General features: G+C 36.8%; 1 protein-coding gene across 1 annotated transcript in view; it reads right to left on the minus strand.

Annotated features, from left to right (window-relative positions):
• Dally (division abnormally delayed protein) overlaps nucleotides 1–18,796 on the minus strand; it is a 234,309-nt gene extending 215,513 nt beyond the window's left edge. The window contains exons 1-2 of the mRNA XM_076307619.1: nucleotides 17,972–18,796; nucleotides 1,461–1,601 (exon numbers count right to left, since the gene is read on the minus strand). Of these exons, the coding sequence (XP_076163734.1) occupies nucleotides 1,461–1,601; nucleotides 17,972–18,203 (373 nt within the window). The 5' untranslated portion in view covers nucleotides 18,204–18,796. The remainder of the gene's footprint in view (nucleotides 1–1,460; nucleotides 1,602–17,971) is intronic.
• Nucleotides 18,797–18,800: the final 4 nt, after the last annotated feature.

Consider the following 18,800-nt stretch of genomic DNA (forward strand, 5'->3'; position numbering starts at 1 on the left):
AAAAGGAAAATAAAGCTATGTATAACTAGCAATGTTTTTAATTAATATATGATTCAATACCTAGTGGTCTTTATCGTTATATATTCGGTAACAATTATTTTATTGGATGTTGTATAAACAATTTTGATGCTTTCTTCAAAGATGCTAATGAATCGCTTCCGAGTAAGGCCGCTTCGACAAATCTTGCCTTAGATGCGAATAGACATTGCGAATGATTCCTATAGAAAGGAATGCTAACTTATCGAAACCACGAGAAACTGTTTTAAGCATATCTTGACCGATATAGGAGTTGAGAGCCAACGAAATCTCAAATAAAAAGATAATTGTTTCGGTCACTGTATATTTTAATCCTCTGTTGCGCGAATTTGACTTTATTTGTAACATTTGATTAGTTATTGGATATTTATACATTCACTGATTATTATGCGTATTTAGCCATTCACACGTAATCATTTATTTGGAGTTATCTGTTAAGTAGTTTTATTAAATTAATGGACGTGGGTACACGTGTTTTAATATACGCGAAAAGGACAAATATTGGCGCTGATACACAAAATTAGAGTGACAACGGGCTAAAAGAGGTATTTTGCTCTCCCGTGTCGTGCTCACGCTTGGATTAAACTATTAAATTAAAATAAATAGAGTACATTACGCGAATTAAACATTCGATAGAAATCCTAAATATATTTAAATGTACGATATCTCTTTCGTTCCTGGTGCCATATTCATTCACGAGGCCCTCTGAATTATTTTAACCAGTATATATTATGGCAGGCCTGGTGTACGTAACTTTTCATAACCATGTGCAAAAATAATTAATAAACAAAATATCAGCGTACTTCGTGAAATTTTATTCAAAATGTCGAGTAATATTTAATTTTCGAGTATTTAAATTATTGTTATGTCGCGTATCTACTGTACACTTAATTCTTCAAGGACGAAGGAAAATATATTCTTATATTTGTCACGTAGAATTGACAATGAAAAAAGATCCCATATTTTTTCAAACACCTTCAGTATCACATTTACGTGTTTGTGTTTCTTTAAGTTTCCCATGTAACCGATATCCTACTTTAATTTAGAACTGCTGAAACGCAGTGTAAAAACAATTGAGTAGTGTAAAGAATTAATTGATAATGCACATTATTGCTCCATTACTGACGTACATGCATTACTATTTGCTATACCTACCCGAATAAATATATCATTCTTTTAAAAGATCCGTGCATTTATTACAAAATATTTGTAATTTGTAGCTATTTCTTCAAAAATTTGCATACATTTAAAATTTTCACGTAAAATGAATTTTATTTAAAATTCGACCGCATACCAGACACCTGCCACCTCTGTATTATAATGTATATATAATTATTTCCGAAAGAATGTTCCGATCTCTCATTCGCTCGTTAGACAATGTAGATAGTTACTCTACTTATGGCGATGAAACAAAGTAGACATACCTCTTAGCGCATCCGCTGTTGTTGCCAGAAGACCTTGCAGACTTCTACTGTGATGATGGATCAAGTCGTGAAAATCTGCCCTAGCTTGATGTCTCAATTGTTCTTCGGTCTCTCGAGTACAGCACAAGCCATTACAAGTTGCTGAAATAAAAATATCGTGTTCAGTTTATGTTCGAAGTTTTTGAAATTAATCGCTGCTCGAACATTCTTGTTTTATAGAAAACATTATGCGTGTTGTTACAACAGTTACAACATCATCGTATACGTGTAGTATAATATGTGCAATTCTTAATCAATTATTTTTATATAGAATAGAGTTATATTTAGATTAGATTATAATATTAGAATTATATTTATATAAAATAGGGGCTTGGACAAATGTCATGTTTGCAAGTTATTACTTTTTAAAAATGAATTGTAAAAATACAAAACGAAAAATTTAACGTTTGTAATATTGTATTATATTATCGTGTATTTCCACTAAAACGCGTGCGATGGTTTTGCGATTGTTATAGTCTCCCTTCAATGCCCGTTGAAAATATAGTTCGTCTTACATTTATCGACAAGAAAATAGACCATCCACCTTATGGATTTCATCTTTAGAATTTCCGATCTTTGTTGCTTTTATCGTTGAAAGTTTTCCTGGAAGATTCTAGTCGAAGAATCGTAGTTTATGACATTTTCAAAATACATTTTCTTAGAAACGTGTTCCATAGAATTCTCTGTATTCCCAGAAGATATAACGTCAATGTCCGTGCAGCACTCACTAAGATCTAAAATTAATTACAAAAATAGCGATGTACACGAATCGGGCTCGTACGATATTTTCGTATATCTTTGAATCCGCTAATTGAAAGAATTATTACGATGTAAATATAAATGCAGGAAGCAGATGAACAATCACCATTAAATATTCTCGAGAATAATAACCGATTACGCGATCGTTAAACTCGCCAAGTCATTTTCGTAATAAGTTTCACAATTTATAAAATCATTAATCGACACACGTCGGGAATTAATTCTTCGATGGTACACGACGAGTCTTAATGTTGTAATATTAAAGTTACCCGTTTCCAAAATATCGTCGCACCCTAACCAGACGTTGGCAAATAAAGTCAGCTGTATTCGGAGACCGTATAAAACCTTTCGTTCGTTCGTTCGTCGTAAAACGTTAATCGATCGAAATGAAACGAGGAACGATTTCAATAATCGCAGGGACGTCTTTTCTACGGTCCAACTTACCGTGACACGAAAACGTGAGGAGGACGTCTTGCGTCTCGTCGCCTTGTACAATTACGGTACGACGGCGACGACGACGACGACGACGACGACGACGATTGCTCGATAAAATACGATAGACTCGCATCTGTGTCGCGGAGGTCATGGATGGACAAATAGAACGAGGCTAACGGGACCCTCAAGAGGTCCTGGCCCGTTTCAATAGGTCCTTTTGGCCTCATTCTACTTTTCATCCACCTCCTTCCTATCCAGCAACGGTCGTCGTCTGTTCTTACTGCAATCTCGTACGTGTGCCCTATTTCGCCAAATGTATTGCATCACCGCGTACATAATTTGTTTACCTACAGAGATGGCATACGCTAGTCCCCGCCCACTAGAGAGTTCACTTCGATGACGATTCGAGACGATGCAGTTGTTATGCGAAATAAAAGAGCGATAAAAGCGCTTCGCGAACGGTGTAATAGCTTGAACACGTGTCAGGTCAAACCATAAATGTGTGCGCACTTTTATCCAATATCGCCTCGAGGGTCTACTTTGACTCGGATGGTGCACAATCTGACGTAAACCGACAGAATATGGACACGAAGGATGAAAATGTAAAGGTTGACTAACGACGATCAGCATGATAAAATATTATATTGTCTCGAGGGTCGATTTTGACCCGGATGGAGCAGAAAGTAAGATAAACCAACAGAATATGGACACGAAGGATGAAAATGTAAAGGTTGACTAACGACGATCAGCATGATAAAATATTATATTGTCTCGAGGGTCGATTTTGACCCGGATGGAGCAGAAAGTAAGATAAACCAACAGAATATGGACACGAAGGATGAAAATGTAAAGGTTGACTAACGATGATCAGGATGATAAAACGTTATAATGTCTCGAGGGTCGATTTTGACCCAAATGGAGCACAATCTGACGTAAACCAACAGAATATGGACACGAAAGATGAAAATGTATGGGGTTAAACAACGGCAACCAGAATAATGCAATCGTTGATACAAGGACTACTCGTAAATAGTTTTCCAAATTTTGAAGTACAGAAATGAAGAATCTTTTCACATTTAAAGGCTACGATTTATTTGACACTTAAAGTTCAGTAGAATCATCGAGTTGGATTTTCGGGGCCATATCGTGCGTCTTCTTCCCGATATCACTATTCACGGTATCTCTTGGAGTTTATAAACAAACTTAGATTCAAGCTAAGATATAACGTAGGCTGAACACGTAACCAACTAAACCAGTAAAGATAGTCGATCTCGAAGCCTCGTGCTGTAAACTTGTTAGACGTTTTAATTGCATTTTATTAACCTCTGTGACTATTAATAACGATTGTACTGTTTATTTCGCTTATAAGTAAGATTTACTTAAACATCGAGTAAACGATTAGAAAGACGTGTGTAGTAATGTTTCATACACTTAACATTTAAATAGCATTTAACATTTAAACGACATTACGGTGTGAAAGTAATTGTTGCCAAATGACGAGAAAAAATATCATCTTGCACGATGTATGTTTAAACCGAACATTTTCTGTACATTATCCACGAATAATATATACAATCGTTGAATCAATTTTATTTCTACCCAAATAATATAATTTAATAAAATCAATTATTATTTTTGATAAAACGAGTTATCTTTCCATCCAATCTAAATTTCACGATTTCTTTCGTAATAACAAAATGGTTTCTGCAAACCCAAAGTCTAAACAATCATGCCACACGAGGAAGAATTAAAAAGCTATTTGCTTTAATAAAACAAATGTGCACGTTAAACTGATACATACAAAATATCAATTGTCGTCAATCACAGATGAAAAAAAAAAACAAAAGAAACGCAAAAAGAATGATCAAATTGTCGTACAATCCTTCTACGACTTTACATCTAATACTTTAAACTAAAATAAAATAATTCATCCACAATCGTTCCCTTTTAAAAAAAAAACCGACATTGTCGCATTGTTCTCTACCCGGTAACGAGACAATCGGCAAAAATTGTGAACTCACTGTCGTCGTACCGTTTAAATAAATAATTGTTCCAAGCTTGTTATCATTTTATCCCGAGCAAACACGAAAAAAAACACACGCAATCGGAGAGCAACGAAGAACTCGTACAACGAAAAATCGAAGTGACTCAAACTCGGATTCAACGATCAGAATTTTCGAAAATGGTGATTCGAACCCATTGGTCAGGATATCGTTTCACGAACCGATGAGTAATAGCGTTGCTATCGCGAAGATACAATTTATGAGCGAAAAGACGGATTTCCATCGTGTTCGTCGTAAACACCGCTCAGGGGTATTCTTCGCAGCTCCTTACGATACAAAAGGACGAGTCTGAATCCTGTTATTCATCCGTGCTGACGAATCACTCGCGCACGAAATATAAACGATACATTTGCACACCGCTGTTCGGGAAAAAAAAAAAGCATCCTCGCCAGAAACATTGAACAATAGACCGCCGACGGTCTGAATCGTGAAAAATCGTGGCGGAAAACAGCGAGAAGGTTTCAACTATACCTGAGCATTCTGTGTGGCGCTACCTAGATCGGTCAAGGTACTCCTAGTGACGAATACAAAAGGGCCAAAGAGACAGGGAAGGAAAAAAAAAAAGAAAAAAGAGAAGGACATCGGGACGACGATGTCTCTCGCGATGGAAACTTTACGATTCCGTGCTGCTGGTTTTATGGAATGCCTCGCCGCTTTGAGAAAACGAAAATGTTCGATTTTTCGAGAGACCAGAGACTCGTGTTCGCTCTCCCGAAAATAACGCGAGTAGGAGTACCTTATGTGTAGGTAGAGTTGCCAAAACAAAAATTTATTTTCGGCGATACTAAAAAACGTGCAGAAAGTTTTCCGATGAAATCGTTTTTTCTTTTTTCTTTTTCTTTTGCACCACGATACGTGTTTCGGTGTACGCCAAATCGGAGGGAACTCGAAGGGAAATTCCCATAGCGTCGAACAAGCTGAAATAATTGGAAAAAGTTTCAACTGGGATTGGGAATATCCTAATAATCTAATATCAGAATGTTTCGTTCGTATCCTCGTATAAATTTCGAATATTTCACATCGAATGTTCGATTATTATTACCCAGACTGAATATTGTATCCAAAGATTACACCTCGTCATTGATCTTGTCTCCTAAAATGGTAGAAATTGATTCAAGATAACTTTCTTCGCGTTGTAAAATTAAGGAAATACTTTTTCTCAATATTTCGACTACTTTGTTAGAAATAGAAAGAGTTTAATAAAGACGAACTTGAAGAACACGACTTGTAGATCACGTGGTACAGTACTTGATCGTATAAATAATCGGTGCACAAAATTTTCGATACTACAATTACTACCACCATTACTGTTACTCTTATTACTCTTCTTGGTCGCGACTTCGATTCAATTTCGCGGGATTAATGCAAGACACCGTGAAAATTATTCTTTACAAGTTACACTTAATAATACAAGAACTTTTCAAGCGGTAAGAAATGTGGTACTTTGTTCCGTTGGAGGAATCGTAATTACGAAAGCTAAGTTCGAGAAGCTTAAGAAGCACCAGAGAAACTCAAAGAAGAAGCATCTTTAATTTCAGGCTCTGTTTTGTTTTTGTTTTTTTTTTGTTTTTCGTTGTTTTTTTTTCCTTTTCTTCCAAGGGGTACGATTTATCAAGAGAACACCAGAATGGTATTCATTCTCTTCAAAATAACGCGATACGAATAAGCGAGTAAATAGCACGACAAATTGCACTGCGCGACAAGAATAAAAATTTATCAGCGATAGCCAAGTTTTCGCAACGATTTTGATAACACTGTCGAAATATTATATCATCGCTTACACGACAGGAACCGCACAATGTTGTACTTTATATCTTGTTACATCTTGCCAATATTTTTTCCATTGCAAAAAGGTAACGTGTGTTTACTTGGCACGGAAACGTATGCATATACAGATCATTTTCCTCTAACACGAGATTCCACGAGTGATAGACAATGGTGATCGTTCAAGTGATAAAGAATTTGAAAATCTGAATGTTTACCATACCAAACGTTCGATTCTGAATGCACGAATGCGATCGAACTAAGAAAGAATAATAATTTTGATCGATCGAGTTGATCTCAGATTTGATTTCATAAATCCACAAAGAGGAAACGGACTCGGTTAAATCATTTCGCTCAAAGTAAATAATTCGTGGCGACACAATGGAGAATTTCAAAAGAGATCGTAAAGTTGCTTAGCTCCTTATCGAGAAGTTTTTCAAACGTTATAAAATAAGAGCAACTCATCGATTAAGGCTAATTCAATTAGACGGTTTATTGACGAAGAAGCATCAAACGACGAAGACTTCTAGTTCATCGAAAGTAACAAAGTTAGGTCAACGCCAGTTCTGAACGACAACGATGAAAATTATCCAGGATATACGAAACCGTGGATTCGAAATTTTTAAGTCCTTACGTTTGTTTCAATCGTTAACAATTGGTGTTCGTACGTTTTAATTTACAACGATGGTCACTATTTTACAGTAATTAAAAATTTTCCCGAACGCGCAGCACCACCTGATCCTAATTACAAACTAACCGCCATCTATTAATTTTCATTTCGCTTGTTTCAGATCTGCACTCTAATTTCTTACGAACAGTGTTAACTGTAATATTACAGTCGCTAGAGAAAATAACGTGGTTCGAACTAATCTCCGGACAGTTTATGTAAACGATTCAACGAGGAAAAAAGAGAGAAATTAAATTAATACCGATTCTACGCTAACCTGTTGTAAGTACCAGTTTCGCTTGATTCTCATCTATGTATAGGGTGTGCCCGGCAATAAGTAGGACAACAAAGAATGTGATACACCACGTGCGAAACTAAATGAAACGCGTGAAATAACATTCTTTTATACTGAAAAATCTCCGATCTCTCCTTTCAACGAATGTTTTTATTCGTATTGGAATTTAAAAGTATCGACGAAACCCGAATTGAATGCAAAAATATTCATAAATACAAACACGAACGCAAACATTCGTCCGCAAAGAGGAAAAAAAAATCGATACTATACAAAGAAATTTTATCTCGTGTCGTCGATTCACTTTTGTATATAAAATTTTCGTTATTTATCCTGGCAGTCACTGATTTCGGAACACCCTGTATAAGTGGAAAGTATTACGGAGTTGAATTCAGGACAGCAGAAATAATTTATACAAACGTGGCCCAATACAATCTTGCTTTTAAGGTACAGCCTCTTTCGTGTTTAACAAACGATTTACATACATGCTTTCAAAAAATATTCAAAATAACCACCTACCGGATTTAATCGAGAGCGGGGCAAATTTAATTGGAAGTAACACTTCGGTCTCTTATTTCAGGCAACGTTATTTAGAAATAAATGAAATATAGATTCACTCAAAATGTCACGTACTTCGAACGATGAAACCAGTTCGAATTATTCTCCACTTTAAATACCGGAGGAGAGGCAATAATTAGGATGGTTATTTTTAATAATTTAAAATAATCTCGATGGAGAATCTCGAAAGCGAATTGTTTTTATACGTCGGGCATAAGTAGAGCGTTGAAAAGTTCATACAGTGTGCGTCACGTGCATGGTATTTGTGCAGTGTGTGCACGATACGTATGCATGTGGTAATTGCATAGGGAACGTGGCATGTGAGTGGTATTTGTACGATGTGTGTCAACACACAGCACATACCGTACACCACATAACACGCGCCACATACACGTGAGTTAGTTACACAGAGAAAACGATGTGTCGTTTATGTAACAAATGAGTATTTATCCGCCTGTTAATGAAACAAACTCCGAATTAATTTTTACCGAAACAAAAATTTACTCGCTCGCTTACAAATAAACGGTTACAAACATTTAAACAAAGCCCGTAACATTTTCGTTTCATTTTTAAACGAATACACAAAACATTGATAAAGTATATTTGTTACACGCGTTTTTTTGTTTTCTCTTAACGATAAGGCTCTTATTCTAACGGCGCAAAAGCAATGTATATCGTATATTTAAATATTCTATTCAGCCGCTACTAAAAAATGTATAATTATCATTTTTTTAAATCGTTTCACGACCTAAAATAACGTAACTGTACTTCAAGAATTGAACAATTACACTACGATCGATTTTTAAATTTCCAACACTGCTTTAAAAACCCTACTTCGAACAACTTTATTTCAAACACGGCCAGCTCTAGCTTGAACACTATTTCTCGAAATAGTATAACGTTTCAAGAACCATAAACGTTCGTCCTATTGAATTGCTCCGCGTTCTACCAACGTTTGATTCAATTGCTCGGAACAGTTCCTGACTATTAATACCAAATTACAACCGATGTCTGGAACAATAAGATCGTTAAAACATGAAAAGATCGTTAATTGGAAAACTCGGTCGTGTTGAGGTTATTCTTCTGGAAACGTTTCTTCATAGTTTTCGACGACGATCCTATCAGTGATCCTCCCTGGTACTTCTCACGTATTAAGGAACACCCTATATATCGGTTCTCTTTAATGCCGCAAGGACAAGGATCCTCCTCGTACCTGTGCGACGAGTTCCATCTTGAATCATTCGAAATGGCGGAGGCGCCACGAATAGAGATAGAAAAAGAAGAAAAAAGAGAATAAAAGGGACCGACAGTGAGAATGTCTCGAACGGTTTACGATGCGTCAGGGTGTGGTGCGTTTCATCGCAGGACTTCGAAACGGCTTCGTTCTCACGGCACCAAGTTTTCGCTCCTTTCCTCTTTTTATGGCATGCATCCACCGCGCATAAAGAGAATGAAATTATCTTCGAGACAAAAGCGACGAAACATCGATATTTTGTAACCGGAGCGCGAAAAAATAATCGGTCTGCACTTACCGAAAGTTGTAAACGTAACGCGTACACTTATTTAAAATTGTAAATAAACGTAACGCGTGGACTTGTTTAAAATTATAAACGTAACGCGCGCGCTTGTTTAAAATTGTAAACGTGACGCGTGCACTTACTGAAAATTATCAATACAACGCGTGCGATTATCTAAATTTATAAACGTAACGCGCGCACTTGTTTAAAATTATAAACATAACGCGTACGCTTATTGAAAATTATAAACATAACGCATGGACTTATTTAAAATTATAAACATAACGTGTATACTTATTGAAAATTATAAACACAACGCATGGACTTATTTAAAATTATAAATACAACGCATGGACTTATTTAAAATTATAAACATAACGCGTATACTTATTGAAAATTATAAACACAACGCATGGACTTATTTAAAATTATAAATACAACGCATGGACTTATTTAAAATTATAAACATAACGCGTGCACTTATTTAAAATTATAAACATAACGCGTGCACTTATTTAAAATTATAAACATAACGCGTGCACTTATTGAAAATTATAAACATAACGTGTGCACTTATTGAAAATTATAAACACAACGCGTGCACTTATTTAAAATTATAAACACGACGCGTGCACTTACTGAAAATTATATACATACAATTAACCGATCTTATCGTACGTTGCGGAAAGTATAATATGTAATCGGTGAATCTCACTTCATCGTTCATCATCGTTTAGATAAAAATAATTTTATCTAATCGAATCGGTGATATTGGATTATTAATACGAATTCGTTTTTATTCGTTTCATGGCGTTTGAAATTCTATGTTATTTAAAATGCATTTTTACTAGTGATAATATTAAATTTATCGACGATAAGAAAAAGTGCTCAAATACTTCCATGTTTGAGCGATACTCAAAAATTCCAATAGGCGTTTGACGCTATATGTTTGATAACAGTATTAATATTTGGTTTTGTTCGTTGTAGAACATCTCTCACCAACACGGTACACGGTGTATTAATGCTGGATAAGAATTATATATTCATGAATTAAAGTGCATGAATATGTACCTATTCCGCGTCAAGTTTACTATGAAAGGATATCCGGTTCAAACACGATTCGAACATTTAAATAAATGGTAATCTATCTGTGATCAATTTGGAGTACACGAAAAGGATGTCGATCATTTGATGGTTACTTTAAAGATCCTTCGATGACGATAAAATTTGAAAGGAGCAGAGAAAACTCGAGTAAAAGTCGAAAAACAAATTTAATAAGAAAAACGTTAATGTATTTACAAATGTTGATACAAAAGGATTAACTAGAATTTCGAGGGAATTTTAACCCTAAATTAACTATGTACAAGCTTCACGTGTTTCGCCGGGGAAAAGTGAACCGACTAATTAGCGGAGAACAGACGGTTAAATTAAATGAATTAACCAAGTATTTAGTAGTACCCGTAATTAAAAGTTAAACGAGCGTGGAATATTCATAGAATCGCACTTGAGGATAAAATTGAAGCAACTATTTATTCTGTAGCGGACAAAGTTCTTTCGTAAACATTGGAAAAATAGAACTTCTATTAATAACCCATTGATAATTTACAGCTGACTATACATCCGGTGTTCACAATACGCAATTATTAAACCAAGTAACACGTAGATAGAGCGAAGAATCGATCTAACATCTGTCTCCGCAATATGCTGCAATCGACAAATAGAAATTAACATTTGCCTCGAGGCTGTCTGAAGTCTACTTCGTGTTTTCGTTCGAACGCATCAAAATTGACAACATTTACGTGGTCGCGTGTTAGTGTCGCTCGTGTTTGTCAATTTGTGCGCCCGAACGTAGAGAATCGCCCATGATTTCCCGACTCGTTGATTCGAATATCGTTAATTTTCGTTCTCGCGCAGGTAAAAGATCGTCTTCGAATACTCGAACCGGTGAATAGTTACGAACGACAAATACAAGGTAACGATAGTCGGAACAGACTCAATTGGCCACTCAAGACCACTTCCCCGACTATGAATCACACGACACACGACCACTACTCTTGCCTCGTGCCAGCTGGCCTCTCTTTTTCGACAGACAGTAACGTGTGCCTGCAGATTTACCCGAAAAGATTTGAAACAAAACGACAAAGTTGCCAAACGGTACACCGGGAATGAGTCTTCGGTGGCCTTGAACGACCAATTGATTTTCATCCCCTCTACAATACGTATCGATACTTAGGAACCCACCAACAAAGCTTTAACCCATTAATGAATTAGTTTTCGTTGATCTTTTCACACGAAAATGTAATTAAAGTCACTTCAAGACGTGAAAACAGTACGTACTTGAAAACGAATACGATTTACGTTTCGTGATCAATTGTCGTAGTATTGTTCCAACGTCATTGAATTAACATCAAAAGTATATACCTTTTAAGTATTCTTCGCACTCTCGACAACACTCGTAACATCAAAAGTATACTCTTTCGAGTGCTCTTCGCGCTCTTAGCAACGCTCGTAACATCAAATGTATACTTCTTTAAGTATTCTTCACGCGCCTATCGACATGTTGAAAAAAAAAAGAAAAAAAAAACAAAAACAAGAATTTCGCATAATGGATTATGGAATTTAAAGGATGAAACTTTTACTGTTTATCTTTGGCAACGAATCTAATGAATTCTTAAGTTTGTACAGTTTTTAAGATTGTTACTGTAATTACTCCGGATTAAAAATTGCAGCGGAGTTTTCTCTCTATAAATTGTCTCGTAAGCCCGAAAAGACTAAGAATCTTCTTTTAAACTGTGCCGCGAGCTTAAGAAGGTTAAGAACCACTGCGGTATACATAGATGCACACTAGACGCGTGATGCATTGTGAACTTAACAAGAGTAGGAAAACTAGACTACTGAAGCGATAAACGATATTTATGGCATCGCGTTACAACATTAGAACACGTCGGTACTAGTATTAAAAGGTTCAAAGGAGGTAGGTTAAATCTCCGAGATGAAAATCTAAGCGGCAGGCTCGTTAGATTTAATGTGCAAGATTTGAAAGTAAAAACTCCGGTAGATTTGACTACTAATTCTTCGACTAACCGTTTCAAGCGATTAACTACAAAGTTCGAAACATCACAGCCGGATGACCAAAAGAGAGAGAGAGAGATAGATTTGCATAACGCAAATAAAGAAGAAATTTCGAAAATCAATGTAGCGGACAGTTTTGGAGGAATATTTCATCCTGAAGCGATATCTTTCCACAAAAGCAACTTATAAGTTTCAGAGAAAATGTAGAAGAAACGAGTGAAAAAATAAATGAAAAACTTGCACCCGAGATTACGTAGTGGATATAAGTAAACTACAGTTACGAACTGTAAAGATCGAAGTAACTTACCGATCCAAACGAAATAGTTTTAGAAATAGGAATTGCAAAGTAACCGTTTCAAAGACTTTGCTTCACTTTTCAGTATTGGAAGAATATTTCATCTTAAAGGAATAACTTTCCACAAAAGAGTTGTTTCAGAGTAAGTTTCAGAAAAAATGCAAAAGAAACGAGTGAAAGTATAAGTAAACTATAGTTACGAAGTATAGATGGTCGAAGTAACTTACCGATGGAAACAAAATAGTTTCAGCAATAATAATTGCAAATCAACCGTTTCGAAAATTATAAACACAACGCGTACACTTACTGAAAATTATAAACAAAACGCGTGCCCTTATTCGAACACGCTTTGACCCTATTGAAATTTTCAGTTACAAATAGGATTAAATAATAACTCGATATTTCTTATCGACAAATCAAACTTTATTAATATTCCTAACTGCGAGTCGAAGTTCGCCATGGTAACAAACGAACTTCTATTTTGTTTAATAAACATCACGAAAGATATTCTATATATACACGTGCACGTACATATACGTACATTCATATATACACGTATATACAAGTAAATGCACACGTACACCGGAGATAATTTTCGTTGCATCGTTTTTAAACGGTACTGTAAATTCAACGGGCCCCTTTTGAGATCCACTATGAACCGAAAACGCGAGTACACGTACCACGGTACAGATTCCGTCACGGTTACGATTATTAATTTTACTCGCTGAACGATATTTCTCGCGGATACACGAACAGTGAATTTAACGGGGCCGAAAGAAAGTAACGAAGTCGCTTTGTGAACCATTTGCCGCTCTGAATTAAGAACATTAGCGTCATTGTACTTCAATTAGATACACCGCGCGGACGATTATCTCTCTCCATTTTCTCCGTTAGGTGTGATGTACAGCATTGACGCACGGAAGTGCATAATACCGGAAGCTACATCAGCGACCCTTCGCCCTCGATTCGACGAGTGGTTACAGTCGTGTAAAGTGGGTTAGAATACGATCGTTCAAAATGAGTGTGAGAGAGAAAGAGAGGAGAAAAGAGAGAAACGAAGGAGCAGAGAAATAGAGAGAGAGTGTACCATTCGTTCATTCAGTCTCTCGCGACCAGTAATTGCGTAGCAGAAATCGGCACGCGATCAGTTTCGCGGATAATACCATTTATGACTCGATTTCGCAGCCTTTGGGACGATAAAACCTGTTCGCGTTAACGGTGAACTTTCTCCGTATGTAAATCGGCCAATCGCAATCGCTATTCTATACTACGAACAATTAATACTCAGCTTCCAACAAGCTCGAGATAACTCTCGGGAATTCGCACGGGTAACGAGATTCTTAATCACTTCCACGCGTGCGATAGCATCGGTTTACTTTGAATACGTCTCGCATGCAATTGCACACTTTGCATCGGTCGCACTTGTAGCGAATTCAAATTACTATTATTTTTCCAGCGTGAGCAATTTATCGAACACGACCCCGAGCGTAATAACAATTAAGATCGATTCTTTTTTAGCGGCCGTCCGAACGATACGTTTCTCATGAATAAATTTTTACACACTTAACGGTGTGTTTTTAATCGTTTCGAGCGGTTCGATGTATATTCAACGCTTTCGAGAGATCCATTTCTTGGATCGTCTTCAGTGTCAAGAATATTTAATATCGTTCGAAACAATGAACGAGCGAACCGGTTTGGAAAGAGGGCGGTAATAAAATATTAACACCGAGTTATGAATATTAGATACACGCGATGTGCACGTAATTGCGAAATCATGAACGTGACGGAAGTGTTGTTTTTATTATCGGTGAGTTAATGTTACATTTTGCGTTACATTATGTAAGAAACTTGCTTCGAACGATTCGTTCTTCGTTCGGTATAGTTTGAATTATTCTGTGCACGATAAAACAAAAAACAAATTCGCGAAGACACGATACATTGCAGAAAGGACAAAGTGCGAAGCGAGTTACGGCAAATTGATGTTTCGCGACCGAGAAAATATATGTTTAGGTACTTCGCGGGATAATTCATATTTCTTAACGAGAAATATTCTTTGTTCAAGAAGATCTTCGATTGATCACCATCGCACGATAACAATTTTTTAATTTCCTTGTATCCTACAGTCGAAACGGAGTAATCCCCGGTTATATGACATTAAACCGAGTCGCGAGATTCCATGTAACCGGGGAGTGTGGTGTTTCTATTCCCCGAATCGACTTTTTCTATCTCGTGTTAAATCCTTGGAACGTTACAACCTTTAACGAATTATTCAAAAGCTTCATCGATACATTCGTTTATATTGTTCATCGATAAAGTTAATTGATTGCATAACATGCATATCTTTACACGCGCAATCAACCGATTGGTACTCGACATGGTATAGAATTCTCAATTGCCGATAGAATCGAACTAACCACTGGAACAGAGAATTCTGCAGGAAATTTGAACCGAATTTTAAATTACCCCGTGGCTGTTCATTACGTAATCACATTTAAAGGGTAATTGAACGGTCACTAAATTCATTCTATGAGAAACGATAGAATATAGTCTGATCTTCGTTCAAAATTTCACTTCATGAATATTTTATACCCCAGTTTGCGTAATAATATTTAACAATAAATAACCAATCTACCTTAACTCGGGCCAGCAATTTAATAATTAATCTACTCTGTAATATATACACGCGCATATATAAGAAGCAATTATTTAACGATGAAACTTATCATCTACTTTGTCCTTTTAATTTTTCAATATTTTTCCTTCAATACTGTCATACATCCTGGGTATGAAACATTCGTAAAGTAAAATTATTGTTATTTATAACAATTATAGTATTATTATTGTATTTAACAATAATTATTTATAATTAACTATATGCATTCTCATCGAATTTAATTACTTTTACATTTCGTATATTAATAGTGGCAAATTTAACGACAAAATCATCGTCATTACTTTGATTTAAATTCTCACTGTCCACTATCGTCGCTAGACCGAGTAACCAAATATGGCACAAATCAACTATAAAATTATTTCCATTGATATTTTCCAAATACTTGAACCTAAGAATTCGTTACACAGTTCAATGGAATTTATATCTTTACTGTTCTCCTTCGACCTATGAAATTAAATTAGTAACTATTTTATTAAAAAGACATTAGTTTTTCGTTGCTACTCTAAGAGCATCCATAGAGTGCTTGCTAGGACTAACCAGGGAATTGAACGAAGTGTTATACATTAATGCGTGAAACACCTTCAACTTTGAACATTTTCCAATCAAAGACAATCTAAAGACAGCTCTGGTCGTTACATGTTTAGAGTGTAGAAAATATTTCTGTTTTCTTCAAAAATTACAAGACAAATGAGTTAAAGACTGACAGAAATTATTGGATTATTGGATTATTGGAAAGCATATTGTTGCTTTTAATTAACTCGTGGGACGGACATTGTCTACAGAGGGTAAAGACAGCCTTGGGTAGATTATAGTGGAATTAAATTCAACCGGCCGCTCGAGGTTATCGAGAACTTAACCGCATCGCACCGTTTGGCTACCCCCACCACTCTGCCTCTTACGTCATCGTGCAAACCTGTAGACACGCGCTCTCTATCTATCAAATACAGAGCCCAGTAAACGAATGTATGGGTACTGACATCGTTTACAATCAGGGGTGTGACCTTGAACGACCCGTTGAATTTACACCTGCAATATCCGAAACGCAGAACACGAACCAGTAATGAAAAAGTATACCTGTAGTGTGCATGACCTGTTTGGTTCAGAATGATTCCCCCTCCTGTCAAACATACTAGGAAAGTTTGTTGGTTACATCGCGGGACACCGTTTACAGATTAATTTGAAGTACCGCGTGTATTTAATATTTAATATTAATAAATTGTATTCGGTTTATATTTACACGTAAGTCGTGCAAAAAGAGACAGGATTTCTTATTGATAATAAATTCTTCGGCTACTCTAGGCTACGAAAATAAAAACAACTTTTAGCGAGAAGTTTATCGATGACTGTAACATGTCTTGTATAGCAAAGGATCGTAGTGCAAAGTGTTTTGATCATTTTGCGTGCTCTGTCGAAATTCTACAAATGTTACGAAGTACACTATTCGCTATATAAATTCAAAGTATCTATAATGAATAAAATTGTATATTAACAGAATTAAAGTAGGACAATTATAAAATTTAAGCACAAGGTAATATGCACCGATACTATATGCAATCCATTTTTATTGTTACGTATGTACCTCGTGAACCGTCGAGTTTCTACGCAAACGGAACACGAGTTAAATGTTTGTCGGTCTTTATCCGCAAAGTTTCATTGAAAATTTGGGCGTAACACTTCGCGCAACATTATCAGATCGGTAATCATTTTGTAAGACATAATCGTCGGAATTGTAAATATGGTTTTGTATGGGTGACAGCAACGTAACCTAACTTTTAAGGATATTGCGAATTAACGCTCAACTAAGTGTACTCCGTAAACGGTAGCAGCTGATCTCCGTTAAAAGCACACCGTAAAAAACGTCTGCGACATAAGGCAGATTTATCGGTCTCACGACCATTAAGGCGGGTTTTTACAAGAAGTACTCGAGTGCTATTTGACGTAATAAAATTAAGTGTCGTTTAATATAACGACTCTCGAGGTCTACTAAACAAAACTTCATAATTAGAATCAAGCGGGTGTAATCAAGACTTCCAGTTCATTTCCTCCAAAGAATCGCAAAGTTCTTCTCGTTTCCGGAACTCACGACCAATGCGAATTATTCGGATTTACCGACGTAATTACAATGGTGGATAATTTGAAATTTAGCAAGTCTGCTCGATTCGATTCGATTCGATTCAATTCGATTCGATTCGATTCGATTCGATTCGATTCGATACGATTCGACTCGACTCGACTCGATAAGATTAATTGGACTCTCTAAAATGCAGACGACGACGTGATACAATAATCAGATTAAAAGTATACTTTAATTTTATATAAATTATCGAAGAATAATTGATTCCTTAAATTTCCATAACAACCAAATCGATTACTTACTTTTGGCGATATCCTCAGGTGTTATCTGCTTCGTAGCGGCGATCATGATGTTCTTGCTCTCGAAGAAAGGCTTCACACGTTCACAATCGGCAGGCACGAAAGCGGTATCGTTTTCTGGATGTTCGGCGGAACGCGTCGATCGAGATGACACGAAATCGAAGCAACCGCATAGTAATATCAGGATTGACACATGTGCCAGGATTGCATGTCGATACCTCTGCATTATTTTCATTTTGACAATATAGCTGCGATCGGCGCGATACGCGGAAACAAGGAGAAAAATCGAAAGAAAAAGAAACGAGCGACAATGACCGGTAAGTTCCGTAAATCGTGATCGAGGGAGACGACGAAACACGAGCAGCGAGACGATTCAATTCCTCCTCCTCCTTCGTCGCGTATTCGGCACGATCGTTCGAAGAGTCATCAACCGCGGGACGAGACGCGGCTTCCCCTTTCCTCTTCGTTCTATGAATCGGTCGCGCTGTCAAACGTCACGGGGATGAAGAAGGCGGGTGTTACTGCGAGATCTCGAGGAGCGCGAAACGTGCATTTGCTGCGACCACGATGGACGGACAGACGAGACGACGGCTACAGTAATCACGACATGCACTGTCGAGACCGCGCAACACCGTGTTATGGCCCGCACACATGCACACCCGACCACTTCGGGTACACCACAATAATAAGCACACACATGCACGCACGTCTGACCGCACGCAAGCAAGCATGCATGCATGCACAACGCGACGCGCGTTCCACGAGTAGCTCGATGCGACTGAAGGAAGTACCGAGAGCGGCACCGTGTATTCACAATTCGACCGGCCGGCAC

Source organism: Ptiloglossa arizonensis, chromosome 3 (genome assembly GCF_051014685.1).
Source record: "Ptiloglossa arizonensis isolate GNS036 chromosome 3, iyPtiAriz1_principal, whole genome shotgun sequence".
NCBI classification, from domain to species: domain Eukaryota; kingdom Metazoa; phylum Arthropoda; class Insecta; order Hymenoptera; family Colletidae; genus Ptiloglossa; species Ptiloglossa arizonensis.